Source organism: Vanessa tameamea, chromosome 6, assembly GCF_037043105.1.
Source record: "Vanessa tameamea isolate UH-Manoa-2023 chromosome 6, ilVanTame1 primary haplotype, whole genome shotgun sequence".
Classification (NCBI taxonomy): Eukaryota; Metazoa; Arthropoda; class Insecta; order Lepidoptera; family Nymphalidae; genus Vanessa; species Vanessa tameamea.
The window spans coordinates 1,877,119-1,895,313 of record NC_087314.1 but is presented as its reverse complement, the minus strand read 5'-3'; the positions used below and the strand labels follow the sequence as shown (position 1 = coordinate 1,895,313).

Here is an 18,195-nt window from a genome sequence, read left to right as displayed (position 1 = left end):
AATTAATTATTTTACACCTATTAACACACCGTATATGTACATGTTATTTTCGCAAATTTTTTTACCTTTTTTCGTGCATAAAAATCCTGAAGGAGACGTCGGAATTGATGAATCAAATCCGGAATCGTTAGATCCTGTTGAAGTTCTTCCATCCGGATTGTTTTCACATTCAAAAAAGTCAGCAGATGCTTCACTGGATCCGGATTCGTTATCATCACTCTCTTCATCAGATGATTCATCATCAGACGATTCAGAAGATGAAGACGAATTAACAACCTGAGGTTTCTTTTTTTGCAGCGGTCTTGGCGTGGCAATAAGAACCATCGGTGCTTTTTCCTTTTTTACAGGCTTTGCAATCGGCAAAGCGGAACTGGAACAAGGAAGCACTTCTTCTTTATTTAGTTTTGTATCTATATTATGTGTTTCATCGTTTGAATTATTTTCAATCGATTTCGAAGTCGAAGTTTTTTCTTTGCAATTATCCGTTGGAATGTTTAAATTATCAGCAATGTTATCATTGCTTAGAGGTGATGTTTTTACAGTTAAAGTATTTAAACTATCTTTTTCAATACTTTTAGCTGGTTTTTCCTGTATACTTATCTCTTTCGAAATCATTTGATTTACGTCTTTAGTTACAGAGTTAACTTTTACATCTGTTTCTTCGCATTTTGATTCTTCTGCCTTATTTTCTTTTATCTCACAATCAACAGTGACAAGGTCTTCGTGTTCAGATACATTTGATACTGTACGTATTTGTTCTGAATTATTGTTTAATAGTTGCACGTCATCTAACTCTGTATTTATTGGCTTAACAATATCATTGACGATGTTATGTTCACATATGGGAATTGTCTCAATTAAATCTTTACTTGTTTTAGTCATTAAATCTGATGGCAAGTCCAAACTTTCACTTGCTGTGTCGGTATTTCTATCTTCCGTTTCACTTTTTTCAATTTTCGTTATGATTTTAGATTCATCTTTACTTTTTTTATTCAATTTATCTATAGGCAAAGAAATTAAACATTCCGATGGAGATTCTTTTATTTCTGCAATAAGTAATACTTCTGTATTTTTTTCTGTAGAAGCATTCTGGTCATTGGGATCAGTATAGCTTAATATTTTGTTATTATAATTATCGGAATCGTTACAGGTTTTATCCTCAATAGGTAAATGAATTTTTTCTATGATTTCTGTATCAGAAATATTCTCTTTATTTTCAATCGAATGTTTATCTTGTTTTTCTACCAATATTGGCACTGAATTCATCACTTCGTTGGTGTTTATAATCTCTTTCACGTCGACACTTTTTTCAATTGTATTTTTTTCCAGGTCAATGGGCTCTTTATAATTTATATAATTTATCTCAGCTTCCTCATTTTCCGGAAACCAATATAAACGGTTTGATTTTTCTTTGGCTTCGTCTATGTTTTGTTTTCTGTTGATTAAGTATATTGTTTCTCTTTTACCGATTTTATCCCAAAAGTTTCCATCGTCAGGCTCTGGAGATTTTAAGTCATGGTTTTCAACAATTCTTTTTGATCTAAAGCTTTTTCTGTGTCCTTTTAAAACCTTTAGTGGCGTTTCATTATTTATTTTTTCACTCATTTGTAATAAGTCATTTTCCTCAGTATTTGAAACTGTTATATCACAATTGATTTGGCTTGCCTCTTGTTTTGGTTTCGCCTTTAATTTTCTGCTTTTTCTATGTCCTTCTAAACTAACTAATTTTTTGGCCGTTGGGTCATCATCTACTGTGCTACTGTACATTATACCCTTTTTATATGGTACACATTTTTCTTCAATGGTTACTTGTTCCACAATAAATTTTAATGGGCTTGGTGGTGTTATTACTTCTACTGTAGATGTAATTTTTGTTTTAATTTTAGGTTTTAATTTTTTACTTGTTTCTTTTTTACAAATTTTATTTGCGTCTTTTTTTTCTGGTATAGTGGACACATCCATAGTAGTTAAATTTTGAGGTAGTTCTATTATACGATCTAATTTGCAGATACTGCCACCCGATGAACACTTTCTTAAACTTCGTCGTTTTGCATGTTTTGGGTCTTTCAAACCTACTGATGAAAGACGAGTGTTCAGAGAATGATCTGATTTTGTTGTTGTTAAAGGATTTTCCTGCTCTGATTTTAGTTTTTTGCTACTTTCTGATTCGGTATCCTCAAAGCCAGAGAAACTTTCGGAGCCAATTTTACTTAAATCTAAAGGCACAGTACTTAAATTCTCTCTCCTTATAAGGGAATCTAGCAAGGAAGCTTGTTCAGCTAAAAGTTCCATAGAGCAACGTCTACCTAAAGATTTATTTGAAGATATTGTTTCAGTAGGTATTTGAATTTCAGGTAATATTTCTTTATCTATTTGTCTTGGAGGAGTCTTTTTTGTTATGGTAATGAATTCACTATCATCTTTATCTTTAAGTGTAAACTTTTCTACTAATTTAGCTCCCAAAGATTTCTTTTCTTTTGGTACTTTATATTCTAAATCACTAGCCAATTTTTCTCTCCACTTAACTTGCTCTGATTGCTTTTCACTATCAACATTTGTACATTTTGAATCTTCATAGGACTTACGTGGAGAACCTCTTTCTTTTCGTTTTATGGTATGAAGTCTAACTACTGCGCGATCTCTTTTAATGGTACTACGATGAGGTCCAGGTGACGAGTCAATACCAGTATCGGGTTTATCATGTCCATTATCTCTTTCTATGATTGGACTACTACGTCTAGGTGGTAATCCGGTGACAGGAGCCGAATTAGAATCTGATAATTTATTTCGATATTTGTCTCTTGATACGTCAATATCAGCTGTATTTATATTTATAGGTCGAGGTGTATATGTTGACGTGATATAGGTTCTACTACTTATAGGTATCCTTCGGGGACTGTTTATTCTCCCTGGACTTGAAGTTCCTTTTTCAGAAATAGTACTTAATATTGGCGAATAGACCCTACTTCCACTTGTTAACCATCGGGATGTCAAGGGGGTTCGAGAGTAACTTCCCAAAGATGAATGAGAAGAATAATTACCCCCTGGATTTAAGTAAGATGCACTGTAAGACGATCCATAAGGTGACACTGAACTACTGTAATTATATGGAGAACTAGTATAAGACGGCGTTCCACTGTAATACATGTTGCTGATATGATCGGAAAACAGAGGCATAATAACGCGACAGGGATCTTGCGCGCGATATTTACCCAACAACGATGTCGGGCAAGCGCGCGACGCAGACTGACTGGGAAGGTCGCTCTAGCGCAGGTGAGCGCTCCGCCCACTATCCCGCCCGCCTAACAAGCCGGTTGATTGATTGGTGACGTATGAATGACAATAATAGTTTTCACTAAACCTTCACAAGGTAATTTTTATAAAATTTTAAATGAATATAGACAAATTAGATTTTTTAAATAATATATCCGTAAACAACTTAATGCACTTGTTGGCTCGATTCTAGCACTGAATGACGAAAATAAATCATCATACGAAATCATTATATTTAGAGGTGTACCGTGTTCTGTTTTAAAATGTTTTATGTCGGATCTATGAATAGTATTTTCTATATAAAAGCAATGCTACGCTGCACTTTACGTAGAAAAGGATAATTAAAAAAAAATGCATTATGTCGTGCGAGAGATAAAACGAATAGAATTTAGTATTTTATTATGAACAAAAGCAAGACAAACAGATGAAATTTTTTATTTTCTTTTAATAAAGTAAAAAAAAGTAATTGCCTATAAATTTTCCACGCCCGGGAATAGTTCTCTCGTCTCGAGGTGAAAGTTTTAGAGCTTATTCCACCAAGCTAATTCAATGCGTTTTTCATGATGTTTTCCTCTACAGCCGAGCACTAGATGTATTATAAACATAAATTAAGCACATAAGATTTCAGTGGTGCTTACCTGGGTTGGAATTCGGTATCATCGGTTAAGATTCATATCTCTAACCACAGGGCCATCACGCCTCTTTTTTATAAATATTTATTATTATTTATATTTTTTACTCTCCCTACTAATTTTTGACGGCCTTTTTCAGTGTTATTATTGATAATACTTAGTTAATAGCTACCAAACAAAAAAAAACATTACTAAACAGAGTAGAAAAGGTATTAAAACTAAACTGATTTCCTACTATACTAACGTTTATATCTCAGATATATAAAACAGTTACCCGTCGCTGCTTCACGTGGGCACAATAACATTCGTTTATATTGAAGAACAAACAAAAGTTTACTTCTTTTCAGCTAGGTAAGCTGAAATTCTCGTCTTTTCTGTACTAATGTTAACATGTATTATATATATATAAATTTTCCTCTTAAATCACTGTTTATTGATGAAATTCTCGTTAAAATCCGTTGCGTAGTTTAATATATCTAAGCGTACAGAAAGCGGGATGCGACTTTGTTTTACACTACTCGTATGTAGAGATACGTAAAAGGTAAACGTATGTAAGTGGTAATACCACACTGTATACCTTCGGGTTGCAGCCGAATGGGCCGGCACGCCCGGGGAAGTACCACTCTCTCACTTAAAACCGGCGTAAACTGGTAGCTATGCTACGCTATGCTATGCGCGTTTGGTCTGGTATGTGAGAGTCCCGGAGGCCCGATCCCCCCCCAAACATGATGGTTGTGCAGAATTTAGTTACATTACCCCATCAGCGAAGACGCTGGAGAATCCCTCTCTGGGCATCCGTGCTCAGGACGTACACCACCTGAACAAGGATGCCCAAGCTGCCCTCCGAATTCTGGGGGGGGGGGGCAATTTTGCGCTCGCCACTGTTCGGGGCAAGCAGAGCAGGCATCATAAGGCAACGCCTACCACCCTTACTGTGGACTTCTGCAACATAAGGGGACTCAACTTCAACTTGAACGCCGTTCACTTTCACCTTGAGACGGCGAAGCCGGCCTTGCTCTTTCTTACCGAGACCCAGATATCCTCTCCTGCCGATACGATTTTTCTTTCCTACCCCGGGTATAAATTAGAACATTCCTTTATACCACGAGCTGGGGTCTGCGTTTACGTCAGAGAAGGTATCTGCTCTCGACGCACCGGCAGCCTTGAAGGGCAGGACCTATCGATTATCTGGCTGCGTCAGTTTGCGACGACCATCCGCGAATCTACGTGTGCCTTTACAGGTCCCATAGCGGTAATGCCGAAACCGACCGACTGGTCGAGCACGTCCAAATGGCTACAGATTCCGTGCTGCAGCAGATCCCATCCACAGAGATCGTAATTCTTGGCGATTTTAATGCCCACCATGCCGAATGGCTTGGATCACGCGCTACCGATCATGCGGGTAGATCTGTTCCCGACTTCGCTTTAGCATATGATTTGACACAACTGATCACCTAGCCAACGCGAATACCGGACGTGGGGGATCATATACCTTCCCTGTTGGACCTTCTGCTGACTTCCCATCTGGATGGCTACCAGGTTATCGTCGATCCCCCTCTAGGCTCGTCGGACCACTGTCTCGTCCGGAGTACAGTGCCGGTTGCGCGGTACTCACGACCTCGTTTCGTGGGCTGCCGCCGCGTGTAGCACTACAAGTCAGCAGATTGGGATGGGATGCGGTCCTTCTTTGCATCCTACCCATGGGGGCAGATTTGTTTCTCACCGGATGAGCCGAACGTTATTGTTGACTCTGTTGCCGACATGGTGCTTCAGGGTATGGAACTGTTCATTCCATATTCTGCTGTGCTCATCGGTGGCAAGTCCCAGCCCTGGTTTGGTCGTTTCTGCAAAACGGCCTCACGCTGTATGTAATGGGAACGTTACCATGACTGGGCTAACGCATCAGCGTCTCGTGATGTAAAGACCAGCGCATTCAGAAAGGAATATAACTCTGCCTCTAGGTCCTTCAAAAACGTGATTGTTAGGGCGAAGACGGAGTACATTGGCAGAATTGGCGAGAGACTGGTGCGCCTCCCTTCAGGAACACGTGCGTTCTGGTCTCTCGCTAAGGCTGTCTTAGGGAATTTCTGTCAGCCCTCTTTTCCATCTTTGCACAGAGACGGTGAGTCATTGGCCTATACCGCGAAGGAGAAAGCTGATCTTTTAGGCTCTTTCTTCACGGCGAACTCGACTCTAGATGACCGAGGAAAGTCACCACCAACAATCCCGCGGTGTGATACCACGATGCCGGAGGTTACAATCCGGCAAAGTGCAATTCGTAAAGCACTTCTTTCCTTGGATATTCATAAGTCAAGTGGACCCGATGGCATCCCTCCAATCGTGCTACGGACTTGTGCTCCCGAGTTGGCACCGGTCTTAACGCGTCTTTTCCGGCAATCCTATGCATTCGGCGTCGTCCCGAACTCCTGGAAGACTGCTTTGGTGCATCCGATCCCTAAAAAGGGCAATCGCTTAGACCCATCTAACTATAGGCCTATAGCCATCACCTCCTTGTTCTCAAAGGTAATGGAGCCCATTATAAACTGCCAGCTCCTGCGGTACCTAGAGGAGTACCAGCTGATTAGCGACCGCCAGTACGGTTTGCGTCGGGGTCGCTCAGCCGGTGATCTTCTAGTTTACCTTACTCATAGATGGGCGGAAGCAGTTGAGAGCAAGGGGGAGGCATTAGCAGCCAGTTTGGACATAGCGAAGCCCTTCGATCGCGTGTGGCACAAAGCGCTTCTTTCGAATTGGATTACCAGCTTTTTGGCAGATCGGAGCATCAAGGTCGTTGTTGACGGTGCATGCTCCGACCAAAAATTCGTCAATGCTGGTGTTCCACAAGGCTGCGTTCTATCACCCACTCTGTTTCTTCTGCATATCAATAACTTGTGGCAAATCAGTAATATTCACTGCTATGCAGACGACAGTACGGTAGACACCTCATACACCGGCCGTGCTAATATTTCTCGGGAAAACGTCGAAGAAAACCGGAACAAACTTGTGTCTGAAATTGAGTCTTCGTTAAACAAAGTCTCGAACTGGGCCGGCTAAACCTCAACTTCAACCCCAAAAAGACGCAAGTTTGTGCGTTAATTATAAACGCAAATGAAACACATGAAAATTCATCATCAATACTTGTTAAAACTCATATCTTTTAACCGTTGGATAATTAAGGATTTGTTTTCCCAAGACAGTCAAAACAATTTTTATTTTTATATATACAATATAATATCAATCCTCAACCTACAGAAGCTAATAAGTAAAGCTTAGCGTAATTGATAGTCACTATATAAGTCCCTAAACTTTTTTAGGTAGGCATTCTTATTTTTCTATTATTATTTTTTTTCAGATATTTTTTTTTATTTACATGTCTATTACCATATTTCTGTTATTTCATGAAACCATGATCATTATCTGCTTACTGTACGTGATAACAAAGCTAATGTGTCTAAAATCTGTGGGTTTATTACGGACAACGCCGGGTTTATAGGCAACTTTCCTACTCCACCATCATCAAGTCCTAACTTGTGCTATGAAAAATACAGTCATAGCCATCGAAGCCAATTTATTGAGCCCAAGTACTATGCTTTAAGCTTTCGAGAAGCTAACTAGTAGTATAGCCTACAGCAACTATGAAAATGGCTGATGATTTTGAAACGGACACATATTTTCTGCTAAATTTGAAATTAATCAAATTCTTAATACAGAAAATGGATTCTAAATCATATGGCGCCTTGAAGTCATTGGTTATTGGAATAAATTCTGGTATTTTCGTTAAGATATGAACAGACCATAACTTTGTAGCTCTAGAGATAAATATGAACATGATTAATATTTTTAAGAAGAATAATAAATAACGTTTTGAATAACGATAACCCTAATTATAATTTGTAGGTATTTTCTTCTTTCTTAGTTTTTTTTAAAATTTCTTATTGAGAAAACTTTAAATATATTTTACTTTTTCACCTTTGACATACAATAATTACGAGAGAGTTAAAAAAATGTAACCTTTCATTGTAGCATTCACATCTCGTAGCCTTCGTAGCTTTGAGCTACGAATAAACAATTATACGTTGATGTTTATACATCAGCATAATTAGTTACTCTAATCGTTTTACATGAAGTTTCGTATTCAAAAATATTACATTTGTATATGATGTGCAATAATGTGACTTTAAATGAACAATGAATTAAGCATTCCCTTGCAAGAAACAAAAACAAAAAAAAAGAAATACATGTCAGTTAATAAACACGAATAGGCTCAAAGTAAATTATGCGTTACTTGCAGCATTTGCATAGTTAAAGAAATTATGAATAATATGAATATTAAAATTAACAAAAACAACAAGAAAATAATTTATTATTAATAATAAAAACCATTTATAGACTAAGATTTACATAAAATTACATAAGTTATCTTATCTATATCTATTATATATGTCACCGTAAGATTACAAACATCGTTAGATTACAATATATCTCGTCTGATTGTAAACTGTCGAAATATTGTGAACCATGATATATGATTGCAATTTAACGCAATATTTTTCGCTATATTGTAATCTATCGATGGGAAGCGGGCAAATTGTGAACTGGCGTAGAACGGAATGCATCTCGCGCGCTGATTGGTTGAACGTTATGTGCCCCCGCCTCCCCGACATCCGCCATATTATTTCACCGTAAAATTGCAAATACCGTTAGATTATAACCTATTTCGCGCAATTGTAATAGATTCTGAACGTTTATTCAATTTGCAATAAAATATAAATAATTTCGATAGTTCATAATATTTCGGTTAGGTTAGAGTTTTTATAATTTAACTGAAATTTACTTCGATAAATTGGTCGCTCTTACAATAAGACCTGGCCGGTCTTATTGTCAGGGGATCAGGGGAGAGATTGTAATCTAACAGTTTGACTTCGACAGATTACAATATGGCGAAAAATAATGCGTTAAATAGCAATCATATTTCACAGTTCACAATATTTCGACAGATTACAATCTGTCTCGTCAGATTGTAATCTAATATTTTTTGTAATCTTACGGTGACATATATAACATTAAGTATAATAGTAATTATGGGCTATAAAACCTATCTCAAAAATTAAAAAAACATCAAATCAATTGAATGATTTCATATAATTAGTAAAACAAACTCGTATTAAACACATTTTGTTAAAACATATTATATATATTTTGTACGTGTAATTAAAAAGATTGAAGTGCCACAACGCTAATTTCTTATGAAATGTATCAGATATTTTGAAACGAGAAAATAAAATGAAATTTACCTTCACACTTCAGTCCTTGCTTGAAAAATCCATAAAGAAGTCCACCGCAGTGATCGCAAAAAGTTGGAGACATAAATTGATGAGGACGAAAGCGATGAGGCACGTCTACTTTGAATCGCTCTCTCAAGTACTGTAACAAAGATACTATGAGAATATATAATATATATAGAGAGACAACATATATATTCGACCTCACATGGTAAAAAATGAGTTTACAGCTTATAAATGTCCACAGCTGGGAAAAGATCTCCTGTCCTCTTAAGGTTAGAGATTATCCTAAGACGCAATTGTAATGCGGATTTGTGTTAAATATCACCCGAAACAAGGAGGTTTCCTGGCCATACTTATTATTATGTAAGAATTTATAATCTATTGAAACAGTCTGACTAAGCTTTAGGCGCTTCGTTTTTGTTTCGATCGAGCTTAGTTAAATGCATTCGATTGTCGTCTTTCATTCGGAAATCTTTGGCCACTAGACATAAACCTACATCTATCCATAAATTATAAAAGATTTCTATAAATTAAATTCGCCTAACCGATTGTATATATTTTATAGCTATGTATCTTTTAAAACTTTTGCTTTTGTTTGGTGATGATGTTGTGTAAAAAACGAAGCATCTTGCGCTTTAATATCAGTTCTATTTTCTTTTCCATGGAGTTGGTAATACTCATTTGTTTACTTTTTTTTTTAATATAGTTTGGCAGACGAGCAAATGGGCTACCAGATGGTAAGAGGTCCTTATATTCCTGAGAGATTCCTTACATCGCCAATACGCCACCAACCTTGGAAACTAAGATATTATGTCCCTTGTGCCTGTAGTTACACTGGCTCAACCACCCTTCAAACCGGAACACAACAACACTGAGTACTGTACTGTTTGGCGGTAGAATATCTGATGAGTGGGTGGTACCTACCCAGACGGGCTTGCACAAAGCCCTACCACCAAGTGCAAGCTGTTTTATTCACAAGTGTAATACTTCAACATGCGAAGTAGACAACGCATAGACCGATGTTTTAAATTAGACTGCGTTGACATGTTCAGTTTTATCACAAAAAATTATTCAGTTGTTTTTTGATTTAACCAATTTAATCTGCTGGTCACGATTATATTATGAATAATAAATATATTTTAAAATACTATAAATTACACATTTATGGTTACATTTTTCTCACACCTTATAAAGAGGCTTGAGGTAACACATAATTTTAAATACATATATGTTCCTTTAAGGTTTGCCGTATATATATTCGTAATCTTGAATTTGTTAGTAATTTTACAAATGGGCGCATTAACCATCATTCAATCGATGATTTTATTTAATATGAGATTTAGCTTATTTCCAACAATAAATAAAGAATAATTGTAGATAATGTTGTAGTGTTTATTTATTATTTAAGTTTTTGTTAAATATTAATTATATTTATAATGATAAATGAATTATAAAATTCTATAAAATATTAAAATACAAGAGTTATAGAAATATGTTTTTGCTTTCAATACTATTTCTGCAAAACAGATATAAAAAAAAATATTTATTTATTTTAACATTAAGAAAATGTTATGTTTATATTATTTAAGTTTCCTATGTGGTCGCATAGTAAATATGTATATTCTTACCACAGTGGCATCCGAATAGGCAGTAGATCCAGGACATTTTCCCAGCAATTTGTTATGGCAGCGTTTGTGGACAGCAGTCTGGCATACAATGCAGCGGTAACCCTGCTTGCCGAATCCCCATAGAAACTCTTTGCAGAACGCACAGAATGTTGGCTGCCGGAAAAATTTTGCCACGAAGCGATGTCCGTTTACTTCGTGGATTCTGAAAAAAAATTAAGCATATGTTAATAATAATTATAAATGTATCGCGGATTTCATTTGAACACCTTGAGGAAAACTTAAGAGTGAGTTGTTCACGCTTAATCTATACTAACATTATTAATGTGAAATTTAATTTCTGTTCGTCTGTTTGCTGCTCTTTCAAGACTAAACTGAATCAACTTTGTTTAAATTGTGTATGAAGCAAGCTTGAACTCCAAGGCTAGTTTCTATGCTTAATTCCTGATGACCAACCACTAGAATAGAAGTACCTAAATCTATTTACGTCCTAAACATTTCACTCGAAAGTTATATAAAAGTTAAATACCGTTGTAATTAGTTTCGATTTTAAATTGCATTCACATCGTGTCCGAGAGAGTTCTACTTAGAAAACAATGTTTATATAAATATGTTATTTAAATTATTCTTTAAAGTGAAGCGAACGAACACTATTGAAATTCTATAAGAATAACTGACACCCACACTGGTATAAAAACAAATACAGCGTTATTTATGTCTGATGTTATTTGCCGCGATCGAACAATGAGTGTTTTGTAATTCATTCTTAGTAAAGTGAATACTTTCAATTTTTTTTTGTCTGTATTAATTGATCACTTTAATGATATTATTATGGGTTTGAGCTCTCAGTATTTATTCAATGTTAAAACTTTGTATTCCTATTGTTGACAATTGCATTTAGGTTTCTGATAACAATGAACGATTAGAGCGCGAATTGCATCGAATAATTTGACTGTTCGTGGTATTAAGTATAGTATAGCAACAAACATTTGTGCGTAGTAACTCCGGCCTAAACCAGTATAATTAACAGCCGCTTAAACAAATGTAGAGCAATTTAAGGCACCGTTCGTTAATTGATAATATTGCATGATATTGTTTATAAAAGTTAACTGATTTTGTAATAAAGAACACGACCATACCTAGTTATAATATCTAGTAAATGTTACTGATCATTATTTGTATTAAATATTTGAGAATATCACTGTTCAAATGTTTGGTTAGTTTTAAGGAAGGAATAAAATAGTAGATAACTGTAACATTCGTGTAAAGATACTCAGTATTGAAATATAAATTGATATTACAAATAATCATTTTCCCAATATTAATATTAAAAAAAAAAAACATTTGTCCAAAAAGTTCTTTGTTGTTCTTATAACAAAATTTATAGTTACTGAATAATACCTGATATTTTTTTTTTTTGGAAAACGTTTAACTTTGTAAAGAAACTTGTTACAATTGACACCGATTGATTTGATTTTAATTCATACAAAGAGTTAATTTACGAGACAAATGATTGGTGCGCATACCAGACGTGACACGTTAATTGACGGATGGGATTGCCAAAATCAACATCGCTATTTGTAACCGCACATTTTCCTCGTTATAAGTACCAAGAGAGCAATTGTGAATGGTCTTGTTATGATAACATTTTCATTGAAGTTCGACTACACGCTGTTTACGTACAGATTCAGGCCAGGCTGTTAAGATGTTAAAGTGTTTTTATGTCAAGAAATTTTCAGTAGCCGCCTGGTATCTGTGTGTAGGCAATGTTAATACTCCCGTGCCTTGGAGAACACATAAAGCCATTCCTGTGCTGAACTCTTTTCGGTTGTTTTTTTTATATGGCATAGATTGGCGGACGAACATATGGGCCCCTGATGGTAAGTGGTCACCACCACCCATAGACAATGGCGCTGTAAGAAATATTAACCATTTCTTACATCGCCAATGCGGCACCAACCTTGGGTACTAAGATGTTGTGTCCCTTGTGCCTGTAGTTCACTCACTCACCCTTCAAACCGAAATACAACAATACTGAGTACTGTTGTTTAACGGTAGAATATCTGATGAGTGGGTGGTACCTAGTGGGAATGGAGAGTACACTTGTACTCGTGCACATACTTGTGCACTATTATTAGTCCTACGCAGATGGCTAGTCTCTCTTGAAAGTAGTCCCGCCATTCTGGCTATATCCAACTCTAATATACGGATTTTTTGTGTTAAACGTTAAAAAAAGAAAGTAATGTTTATCTAATAAATAAGAAACAAGAAAATATTTTCGGTCTACTCTCAAATAAATAATTGCAATGTTAGTTAAACTTACTTATGGTGCTTGATGGCTCCGCGCCGCTGCGTGATGCGCTTGGCGCGGGAGCGGCGCACTTCTGGTTCGCCGTCACCTCGCCCGCAACCGCGCCCGCCGCCTCCGCCTGGCAACCACTGAAATCGTAAGATAACTAAATTAATTATATTAATAAATAAAGAGTTATATATTTTTTTAAATAAAAAATACAAAAATGAATCACATCAAATATTTTAAAGCTTTGCTTTATTATAGTCTTGTTCGATGAAATAATTTCATTACATTGGTGGCGTGTTTTATTTAAAAAATAATTAATTATCATCAACAAAAGCACTACCTCGTGTGACTAAGTTTGAAGTAGATATATATTGAATCGTCATTTTGTATGATTTAAATAAAATTTGAAACTATCACCGTTTCGGAATGGAGATTCTATCGAGAAAAACCGGCACGGCAAATTGGTAGTTAAATTATAATAAAACAATATTTTAATTTTTACTTAAATACATTATCAAAGTTTTCTTAACATGTGGTTGAATATTTTTTTCCTGGCAAAGCTAAAAAGTTTTAGCGTTTTTTTTTTAAAAAAGCGAAAACCTTGCTCATGGAAGGATGAATTAATTTTGCGGAGAAAGATAACATTAATCTCATGTTTATACAATGTTTGTCACTGTTATGATTTTTTTCTAAAAACACCCTGGAGGGCGTTTCGAGCTCAGAGATTGTAAATAGCCTCTTAAGCTCTTAGGCTCATTTTTCATAAACGAATATAGTTTATATATCAGCAAAATTACCCCCAAAGTAATTTACCATACAACAATAAACTATGAATATATGCTAAATATTCGATTAGTAATCGAGCAGTATCAGAAAAAGTTAGCTGTATCTAACTAATATTATTCGAAGGCATAAATTTGATCCCTGGAGAACGCCCATTCTTAGTACAAACCCAGACATGACCAATATGGAAAACTTGTTGAGGTCTTTGACTCAAGTATAAAGCAATAATACCTAGATATTACCTTTTAATATAGTTATGTTCAGGCTCAAGTTCAATGGAAAGAATTAACGTCAGTAATACTTATTATAGTATAATCTTTTATTATAAAACTCGTAAAATCTCTTCTTCTTTTAAGGATACCAATAGTACTCCGATGGACTTCGATGGACATACGACATATCATATGTTAATATGTTAAACATTTTTTAATGTATGTGTTAACGTTGTCGGAGAGAAAATTGTCGGTCTGGGCGCTTTCCAAGTGAACGTTGCCAAGACAATAAGACTCACGACAGTTTGTGCAAGCATCATTCATAGGCAGGAAACAGTAACAATTTTTATTGCAGTTGAAGTATACTGAGAAACTTTTGATTACTTGCAATCAAATAAGAGTTTAAATTTACAGCATTTAAATTAATGGCGTATCAATGTGTAATTCTACTTAATTGTCAATACATTTCATAGTAATTATGATTGATTCTGTAAATAAAACTAAATATAACTGTTATGAGTATAAAGGTGATATTATAATAGTACGGGAGATTGTGGTCCGTTTCTTATGTGAATTTATGCCACTTTGTTTTTTTTTATTTTATTAATAGTTTAAATATAACTAATAAAAGCAAAGGTAAAAAAAATATATTAATAAATTAATTATTCTGTAATAGTGTAATAGAGAAAACTCAACTACAATTTTTGATGTACTACATTAATGGGACATACAATTCAATTTATAATTCAACTGACGAACTTCGTTAAATGCTTAATGTGACGAAATCCGAAATTACTCTCCACAGATGACTGACGCATTACTTTTTCATAGTTGTATTATTTCTTTCGACAGAGCTCAGACGCATAACCAAAGATTTAACACGCTCTCAATGCATAAGATGGTTAACACTGCATGCTCTAAACTTTCACTTGAGTTTTTCTTAACAGAAACCTTAAGAATTTATTGGACCGAACCGGAGTTTGACCTAGAACCTAGGACATGAAAATCTTCAACATTATGATCTAGATCAAGAATCACTAGACCGACGAGCTGCTGATTATTATACATTATTTTAATATAAATATTGGACAACATCACATACATTACTGTGATCCCAATGTAAGTAGCTAAAGCACTTGTGTTATGGAAAATCAGAAGTAACGACGGTACCACAAACACCCAGACCCAAGACAACATAGAAAACTAATGAACTTTTCCTACATCGACTCGTCCGGGAATCGAACCCGGGACCTCGGAGTGGCGTACCCATGAAAACCGGTGTACACTACTCGACCACGGGAAATTTTCACAATTTAAACAATCATTGTGAAAATTTTCGAGTCGCATGAAACTTTGTAAGTTTTGTATGTTTGATGGTAAGCAAATGAAACCCATTACTAAAGCAGTCACAGGTATTGTGATGATTTTGTGATTTTCAAAGCTGCTTCCAAGGCCAGTAGCGGGATAGAAGATTGGGCATATCTATTGCTCAAACGTCATCCATAAATATGATTTTAGTGATTTCCATATATTGTATTTAATACTAAAGAAGAGTGACATTTGGTTTTATCCGTTTGTGATTCCTGTTATTAAAAATATTTTTATATGCCTGTATTATTAAGATTTAATTTTATCAATAATATAATGATTATGCTATAATATAAATGGTAAAAATAGCAAATATATAGGTAAGTTGGAACAATAGGGCGAACTTTGTGCAATTGTCTCTCGGTGGGTTAGTTAGGTATCACTCATCAGTTATGCTACCGCTAAAAATTTTTTTTTCTCTATACATTATAGAAAGCAGTTTTAATTTTTAAAGATAAGGTACTTTTATCTGCATTAAAGGATGCGTGATATCTATTTTCACACACAAAATAAATGTTGTACTAAATGTAATATTATTTTTGAAGATTATGCCCCGTACTACAAACACAAACATAAATATAGTAATCGAATAAGCAATGAGTTACCGTAGTTAATTCGATTACTAATTCCGAATTTTGGGTTAAATTAAAAAGTTGATGCATTTATATATCTCGCTCGACATTTAAAATATAATTTGTGATACAATAGATAACATACCCGAAACAAACGAGACATCCCACTTCCGCCGAGGTTAATTGTCGGTACATCGCCAACTCGGACGCCAGAAGCGTACCCCAACTACCTACTTAATGATCTGATTTGTTTATTTACATTTTGTTTACACCAATATGGCGCCCTTACAAATGAAGGGACGCTATCACGCTACTAGATACGTCGGTATTCGCTAAGAAATCGTCGCAACCTCAAGGTCTCATATGAATTCTCTGGCATGAGTCCGATAGCTGCTGAAATGGTGTGAACGAATGGCTAATATTGTGAATTTGTTTGACATATTCGTATCTGACGGGGCCGCGTCATTGCGATCGTGACTCATTCAAAACTATTCATTCACGCAAAGTAATTCTGTATAACATTATAGTGATCGCAGTTCAACCCCTATTAACTGCTTATAAAATATAATATTGATTTATTTCCAAATAAATAGGAGAAATAGGTAGGCAGCCTGGGCAAAACCTACACCGTAATGATTACTTTAAAAACAAAAGAAAAGAGTCAAAGATTCTGAAAATGTTTAATTATTATATTATTATCATTGAAAAAAGTTCCAACGTAAACTACAACACAAAGATTGTTTTGATATCGGCTGCATCAACCCATACCACAGTGTCGCTATTCAGTATTAAATTTTATTATTTTTTTAGGAATTTTGAAACCTATAACAGGTTTTGTTTTGATTCCATTTTATTGTAAACTGCAAGTCAATCATCTACATTTGGCGCCAAACTGATGAAACTTTATTTAAATGTAATTATTAATATCATATAATTTACTTTAATTTAATATGGGGGCACATATTGCAGCATAGAAGCTATAGCGATATCAAAATTTTTTGTAGTTTCAATAAGGTCCAACGCTTCCCCAGTTAGTACATTAGTTTTACCATAATTTATATTTGGAGTAATACATTTAATACATTTAGTTTTTACTAATTAATAGTACTATAAATTGTAATATATACTAAACCAATGTACTATTTCAGAGAGAGCATTGTTTACATAGCTTGTCGTTTTTTTATTTTAAAAATCAAGGTAGCGTTATCAGATAACAATACCATCCTGTCATTCTCATCTAAAATATAAGGTAGGTCATTTATATAAATGAGGAAGAAAAATGGACCAATAATAAATCCTTGAGAACCCCCATAATTCCCCTAGACCCGAAAGATCTCTTGACATTAACATAATCCCTTCTGAATTCGATTGCTCGGGTCATCATCAATCAATCAAATCAAAAAAGATTAAGTGCGGCCCTCGTATCAATATATAATTGGTTTAATTGCATTTTGGAAACATACAATTTTTGATTACATATAAAAATATGCGTAAGTGAAGTATATATATAAGTTAATTTTAAACTTAAAAATAAAGAAGTTACTTTAGCTATATAATTAAAATATATAAAGCAACTGACAAAATAAAACAAATTAACAACGCTTAAGAATAATTAAATGAAATTAACCACAATTGTTAAAAATCCCATATGAATTAAAAACAATAAAAAAAATTAACTTTAAATAATATTATATAAAATCGTATATTATATAAAGAGACGGAGACAAAGAGTGAGAGAGGGTAAAGTGTCCTGGAGGGGACAAAGCCCTTTTTCCTTACGTGACCATTTCATTTCACTCCAGTGTAAGCCGCGTAGAAGAACTTCCTTCCAAAAATACACAACAATGTTCAGAATTTAGAGATTTGTGATAAAGTAACTCATTTAGATATACTGTTATATAAGCATTTAAATTGCTTTCCGTTTGCTTTATGAAGTTTTTAATAATTAAAAACCAACCATACGTTACATTTTATTGTGCGGACCATTCTACTATGAGAATTTACAATACATTCGACGATTCCATCAAACGTTTAACGCATTAGTTCCCTCTATTTATATCCGTGCATTTACTCTTCGATACTACGCCACTCAACCTTGATTCTTACCCAATTCCCCTGTACCATTCCAGTTTACCAGATGGCATGA

The 18,195-nt window shown here is 34.9% G+C and overlaps 1 protein-coding gene across 7 annotated transcripts in view; it reads right to left on the bottom strand.

Moving 5' to 3' along the window:
* Positions 1-18,195, bottom strand: part of Pkcdelta (Protein kinase C delta) — a 34,402-nt gene that overhangs the window by 12,187 nt on the left and 4,020 nt on the right. For 3 of the 7 annotated variants that reach the window (XM_026629981.2, XM_064215050.1, XM_064215051.1), the window contains exons 2-4: positions 13,139-13,254; positions 10,819-11,020; positions 9,200-9,329 (exon numbers count right to left, since the gene is read on the bottom strand). In XM_026629981.2, the coding sequence (XP_026485766.1) occupies positions 9,200-9,329; positions 10,819-11,020; positions 13,139-13,254 (448 nt within the window). Of the gene's footprint in view, positions 1-65; positions 3,267-9,199; positions 9,330-10,818; positions 11,021-13,138; positions 13,255-16,194; positions 16,228-18,195 lie in introns of those variants that run through there. The other 4 variants (XM_064215047.1, XM_026629979.2, XM_026629980.2 and 1 more) reach the window with 2 other exon arrangements.